Source organism: Alnus glutinosa, chromosome 10, assembly GCF_958979055.1.
Source record: "Alnus glutinosa chromosome 10, dhAlnGlut1.1, whole genome shotgun sequence".
NCBI classification, from domain to species: Eukaryota; Viridiplantae; Streptophyta; class Magnoliopsida; order Fagales; family Betulaceae; genus Alnus; species Alnus glutinosa.
The window spans coordinates 26,542,112-26,549,288 of record NC_084895.1 but is presented as its reverse complement, the minus strand read 5'-3'; the positions used below and the strand labels follow the sequence as shown (position 1 = coordinate 26,549,288).

Below are 7,177 nucleotides of genomic sequence, written 5' to 3'. Positions count from 1 at the left end.
ATATAGCTGGAATCCGGCGACGGTGGCCGAACATTGCCGGATTCCGGCAGAAATTTCCAGATTCTAGCACTAGCGGATTCAGACCAGTGCCGGAATCCGGCGATGGTGGCCGAACATTGCCGGATTCCGGCAGAAATTTTCAGATTCTGGCACTAGTGGATTCAGACCAGTGCCGAAATTCGGCGATGGTTTCCAAATTCCGTTGATGGTCGACTGCTTGAGCGTGAATGTCGACTTCATCGTTTAAAACAGGGTCTACTGCGTCTACCATCTGGAAAAAATGATTTGCGCTTTTAAAAATCATAAATTATTTTTCAAAATTTACTAAGTAATTTTTATTAAACGAAAATCATTTTACAGTTAACTATTATTTTAGCCCCAACCAAATATTAAAAAATATTGAAATCATTTTTTAAAAAATATTTTATGTAAAAACAGACGGAGCATAACTTCCAACTAGTTCTTATGGACATTTTGGGACTGACAAACTGGTGAAAGCCCAAGACAGGAGCCCATAGGCCATAGTTTTTTTGCTAGGAGACAAAGCTAAGAAAAAACAAATTATTCTTAACTTGCTCTTTTGGACGAGGTTGTTTTTTCTTAACTAGGGTCAATGTGTGGGCAAATGAGGAAAATAAACGGTTTTGTGAGACTGTAGCACACGGTTGACATATATTATTATTATATGTATCTTTTGGACCCCCCCTGGAACAGACGAAATTGAAAACATAAAACAATAGACGTCAGAGATGCTTATTTCTTCAATGGTTAGGCGGCAGATAAACTGAAACCATCATGGTCTGAGAATCTAAGCGAAGATCAGGTAAACAAATCTCAGTGCAACGAAATAATTGTTGAATTCTCAGCTCCCCCAATCTGATAGAAGCCTATTGTTTGCTTTTCCTTCGATTATTCACAAAAGGTTCTGCTTTTTGATGTTCTGTTCTGTTGCCCCACTTGAAGTTTGAAGCTTGAAAGATTTTGATTTCAACATCAAAATCTCGACTTTATGCTTGATTCTTTCCTTTTGTGAAGAATCTTTATCTGGGTATTCTTTAAATTGCTCAAAAGAATCTGCTTTTCATACCTTAAACTATCAACTCTGAATTCAGCTTATGGTTTTTCTCCTTATTGTTAAATGAAAATCAAAATGTTTGCTAGAAATATTTGTTGATTAGGACAATTGATGCTGTGTGTAACTAATATATTTTGCTCTGAAGGTTGTTCTTCTTTGCGTATCTATATACTTGAATTGTGTTATCTGCTGTCACGGATTCCTTCTTTTAAGTGAAATCTTTGTGATTTTGCTTAAAGTCTACTTAAATTATCCTGAATTTTCATAATGATTATTGCTTTGTTGGAGTTCTAGTGCTTATCCTTTTCAAAAATTGAAAATTGGATGTTGCAGATATGGAGTTGTTTGACTGCACATAGTTTTCATTTAAAGTCATGACAGAAACCATGGATGATGGGGAGTTAGAGCTTTCAAATGATGTTCAATTGTTAAATCCAGATTCATCTATCAACTTTCAGGGTTCAACATCTGTTGATTCATTTCTTGATGATTTGTTGAAGAACACCCGAACATGCACCCATACACACACTTGCAACCCGCCAGGCCCTGATGCTGCTCATACACATACATGTTATCACACTCACACCCAAGTTATTGCATCTGAAGAAGATGATCATCCAAACCATAAAGAGAATACCAATTCAAGACGGAGAAGACCTTCAGGAAACAGAGAAGCGGTTCGGAAGTATAGGGAGAAAAAGAAGGCTCATACAGCTTATCTTGAAGAGGAAGTCAAGAAACTGCACCAATCGAACCAGCAATTGGTTAGAAAATTACAGGGGCAGGCAATTCTCGAAGCTGAGGTTTTGAGATTGAGAAGTCTTTTGCTAGATCTAAGAGGGAAGATTGACAATGATTTGGGCGTTTTCCCCTACCAAAAGCAGTGTTACACTAATACTATGTTCAAGGAAGGTGATTGTGGGTTGCAGTCTGCTGGTGGAGCAATTGGCCTACAGTGTCAGACTAATTTACCATGCTCTGATCCACATGCCGAGTCATCATCGCAGGCCGGCATTGGTGGAAGCGGGAAACGGATGGTATCATGGGAAGAAAACTGTCAGACTGCAATTATAGATTGTCGAGCTAGCACAAGTGAGATGGTGTATGCTGAAGGACCAACACTGGAGACAGTGGAAACCTTAGTGTCATCTGCATCACAAACCGAATAAGTAGCAGGACAGATATCATTTGTAAGTTCGATGTGTCTTTTGATCTTCCTTTTGTAACGTTTTGCTTAAATCCATAGTAGGTGGAGAGTAGTACATATTCTGATGTAGTTCTTGTAAGATTGAGCGTTACTATCAAGTCCATGTATATGCGCATTGCCGTGGTACATGTTTAACTCTATAAAGTTATATACTTGAAGACAGATCTTTTAGATTTGACATCTCTGAACACTTTGTATTAGATAATGTAAATAAAACTTCTTTCCGTTGTTTCTTGATGAATGTGGATATCAATCTTGTGAGTTTATTTTCCTTGTAATCATAGGAAACTATGTTCTCAGTTCAGTGACTGAAATTTCAGAGAATAGTGAATTGATGTCACTCTTGCTGCTCGCTTTTGGGGAGGGATATTTGATGCATTATTATTGTAGTTGTAGCTTACTATTCTTGGAAGATCAGAACTGGAGCATGCTAATTTGCCATGTTCTTTTCTTTGGCTTGGAAATGAAAGCAAAATCAGTCATCATAAATTAATTACAGGTACAACATGAACTGCAAAATTGATTTCTTTTTGTAATCTGTTTGGTAATAATGGAATAAAGTGGGGAACTAATTAAACTGTGGCATTCTACCAAAAAAGAAGTTTAACCTGTGGAAGGTTGGTGGTAAATATGGATAAAGTTGGGGGACTTTTTTTTATATCCCCCTTTTATTGAAGAGTGTAGTTTGCCAATGTGAAACAAGATCTATATTTCAGACTGTAATTAGTTCTAGATAAACCTCTTGACGATAATTATTTAGTGGATTATGATGGTGGTGGTGATGATGATGTTAATGATTAAAATTATAAAGCCTTTTCATCCACAGGAAAGGCACGTCATGATGCAGCCCAGAGCTTTGACAAGTCGACCTGTCAACAAGTTCATAATGTCATGCATTCTGTCCTGATGATAATTGGTATTATGGATCTAGTTTCCTCAGATATCATCTTATAATCTATCTCTATTCACATCCCTTCTAATACAAACCTCAAGTAGTATTTATCCTTGAAAACCGACTTACAAGGGAAGGGTACCCAAAAGCTTATATACACATAGTTAAGATTGCATTTAAACTATTTCCGGCCATCCCCTGCCTTTGGAAATTATCAATCAGAACTATCTACTTCTTAGCGATGTTTGGTAGACTTTAAACACGGATAATGACTTGCAATCCTCAACTGCATTGGATGGGACTTTCCTTAGTTCAATTGCTCACGTAGTTTATGTTCATACTGGTTGGTTTCTTGTGGAAGAACAGAGGAAATTGAATTACAATGTATGACTAGCTTTATATTCATCAATGCTGATACATAGTATTCCCCCAGGTGAATATGCTTTTCAGTGGAAGGACTATCTGGAGAAGGTTTTGTATTCCTTTTTGATTGACCATCACCCCTATATTATTATAAAGGTTGGCGTGCTATAAAACTAATGCATTAATCACAATTTTCAGCAGAAGGAATATTTGGGTGATGGTTTATATGCCTTGTTGAATGAGCATCAGGCTGGTATCATGTAGGTTAGGCTGCTAAACTACTATAATTTTTTTATTTATTTTTTTTTCTAGGAAAAGAATGAGGTGACCACTTACCAGCCTTTTTCCAGGGATATGACTTTCCAGAAGATGTCAAAAGAAATAGCCTTTGTTTGATGACATTTTTACTTTTCCGTTTTGTTCTCTTTTTAAAACAAAAAGATTAACGAACAACTCAAAACACAAAACATTTATTAAACACTCGAAATTGCTTTCATCTTTATGTCACATTAAAACACTTTTTCAAACAAAAAACAAAAAGCACCCTCTAAAACTGGATTCTATTTTTCCTACCAAATGGGTTCTTATGACATATTTTAGCTAGTATAGTATGATGTCATGTCAAAAATCGAGGTTTGAATCCTATTCCTATCTGTAACGACATAGGAAAAGTGCTACCATATATGCACTATTACTCTAAATGGACTAATCAAATTGCAATTAGAGCTGCATAAAGTTACTTATAAAGCTTAATCTCATTTAGTAAAGAACTAATGTTGGACTTAGCAGTTATGAGTGCCTTTACAATCCATCTACCCGGGGGACAATCCACATTCCTAATGTGAAACTACCATACTACCTTAAATCCAACTAGGACTTTCAGACGTGGAAAAGAAACTCTTAAGGGGCAGCTTGATCCACAAGAAGAATTCTTGTGAAAAAGACAGAATATTTGCTAGTGTCTTTAGTGGTATGGTACCTTTTCAATTCCAGGAACTTTAATGGAGATAGAAGGGGACCAGAAAATGACAAAATGTGGGTTGCAAGAGATTGTCAATTGCATTAGACATTGGCTTAACCTCAGCATGCAAAAGTCCTAAAACCAACCAAAACTGGTGATTACAAAGAGCATGTAGCTGTCAGAATCCATCTTCAATGAGTAGAGGGTATGGGTGATAAGACTACATTTTAAGAAAACCTCAGTCTCTGTTTAGGGTAGGAGAAAACCTCTGTTTTTTTTTCTTCTATTAAATTCTTCTGCTTACAGAATGTAACCTAGTTCCCCTTTTTGTAGGCTGTTCTTATTTGACAAAAGAGGGGTTATTAAGCTAAATAATAAAGACAAAAATGGATAAGAAAACAAATAATGCAAAATAACTGTTTGGTCTTGTGCAGTCCCCATGGGCTCGTTTGGGTGTGCGATTTTTTTAATATTATATTCTACTATTTTTTATTATATTTAAAATTGTGAATATCAATAAAATGTGTTTTTTGAAATTATGTTTGGATGGTTTAAAAAATTTGAGATAAAATTAGAAAAGGTTGGATAAAACTTGAATAGAATTTTAATTAAAAAAACAACCCAAACATGTAGTTGAAAAATAATAAAATATACTAATAAAAAAAAAAAAACAAGTGTTACCCAAACATGCCCTAGTCTTGTATGTCCTCATTGACTCTGTTTTTTTTTCCCCCCTATTCAAGTAGAGTGTCAATGATGCAGGTTAGCCAGGAGATTAAAATAAAGAATTTGAGGGTATATATGATAATGATTTTAAAAGTTTTTTTTTTTTTTTTTTTTTAATCTTTTGTTTTGGTTTGAAAAAGAGGCAGGAATTTTCTCGAAATTGGGTGAGAAGAATTTCCTCAAACTTAACCTAGCCAAAAAATTAATTCCTCCAACCTTGTCAATAAATTTCTTAGCATGCGAGAAACATATGATTTTTTAATTAAAATGTAAGAAGCACGTGATTTTTTAAATAAAACTACTAAAAAGCATGCATTTCTTACATGTTCATGTGTACACCCTGTCACTTAAAATATATATATATATATATAGACTCCACCAAAAAACATATCTTACCTTATATTATATTATATTTAAACACTTAAATTTCTTTCAACCAAATTTATAAAACTGTAAAGTGTAAAAAAAAAAAAAAAAAAAAAAAAACCTCATTCAAATATTGGGCCGAGATCCAATTTACAACCAATTAACTATGGATCCAAGACATGCTTAGAGGATGTTAACTAAACGTGGAGGCCCAATGATGTGACCCAATATCTTGCACTCTTTTTTGTTCTATCTAATCCATGTCTTGATAGGATCCTACTGTTCAATCTTTTTTTTAATAAGTTACTGTTCTATCTATTATAAATTAAGACAACAATTTTTTCTAAGCTACCGGGGGCTTCTATCATGTTCATGCTAGTTAGCAATTCCACCACCAAAACATGGTAAAAAAGATATTAAAGTTATAAATAATAATAATAATATAAGAAGGAAAGAATTGGCCATTCCTATGTTTGGGAGTTATTAAGAAAAGAAGATAGATTTTCTTGTTAATTTGGATGTTCATAATTGAAAGATGAGGAAATTAATAATAGAAAATATCTAAGGAAAAATACAGTTAGTCCTCCCAAACTTACACCTCTAAACTTTAAAAAGTGACACTCGACGCCCTCCAACTATCGCTTCGTTACCATTATCAGCCTTCTCATTTTTCTTCAAATTAGATGGAAAGTGTGTCACGTGCGCTACACATGAATTAATTTTAATATATATATATATTAGGTACATAGTTGAGCAAGAGCTAGAAAAATCTCTTTTACCTGATTGTGAGTTATCTTTTATAATAGCTTATTTGCAATTGTTTCTTGTTAAAGTTAAAAACGTACAATTAAATCATAAATCATGACCTAAATGATCGTGTAGCACGATAATGGTTTGGGAGTTAATTCTATGTGACGAACATGAAGTATTTCCCGCATTAATGAATTGATTTTGGGCTTGGCGTATGGATCGCGTGGGCTTGTCGGCCCATACCCCAACAAAGACAAAGAGAAGAATGTTTAAGCAGTATTTGGTAATTTCTTTTTCTGTTTCATTTTTTGTTATATATTTATTTTCCTCCTTTTGTGACAAATGGTACATGTTTTTTTATTGGTTGGCCGGGAGAGCGATCTTGTCTGATATTGGTAGGTAATATCCATCTCACTTGTCAATAACAAACAAAATTGTCTGAGAAAATCACCCACATGATTAATAAGTAACACTTAAGGCTTAGCAAGTCGAACAACAAGTGTATATAGTAGACAAGGCAAAAGTGGCTTGTCACATCCACGAAACCCACATCACTCTCGGACCCATATGACTCCATCATGCTTTTGTTTGCCCCCATTTAAATTCAGGCAAGACAGTTCTTGGAACATGGGGTTCTTGGAGCATAGTGGCACGTGGGTTTCCTAGCTAGCCCATATTTTTACTATGTCTTCTCCCCCATGTTTCATGGGTGGTCGCGGCTCATTTCACGTGTAACGATTCAAAATAAAATGTTAGTGATATCTATGATATTATTTTTAAATTTATTAAGTTCAGTCTCACCTAGTAAGAAATTAAGATAGAACTTAACACTAACGA

General features: G+C 34.8%; 1 protein-coding gene across 3 annotated transcripts; it reads left to right on the top strand.

The window, feature by feature from the left end:
• The first annotated feature begins 715 nt into the window (after positions 1–715).
• On the top strand, positions 716–3,743 carry LOC133880311 (basic leucine zipper 23-like). Of its 3 annotated transcripts, none has more exons than XM_062319255.1 (3): positions 888–1,048; positions 1,409–2,265; positions 3,608–3,743. In XM_062319255.1, exon 2 carries the CDS (start codon positions 1,450–1,452, stop codon positions 2,242–2,244), a length of 795 nt encoding a protein of 264 aa, XP_062175239.1. In that variant the 5' UTR covers positions 888–1,048; positions 1,409–1,449; the 3' UTR covers positions 2,245–2,265; positions 3,608–3,743. The 3 variants fall into 3 exon arrangements, with proteins under 3 accessions (XP_062175238.1, XP_062175239.1, XP_062175240.1); XM_062319256.1 differs by lacking the exon at positions 3,608–3,743 and adding an exon at positions 3,109–3,355; XM_062319254.1 differs by lacking the exons at positions 888–1,048; positions 3,608–3,743 and adding an exon at positions 716–823 and having other exon boundaries at positions 1,409–2,529.
• The last annotated feature ends 3,434 nt before the right edge of the window (positions 3,744–7,177 follow it).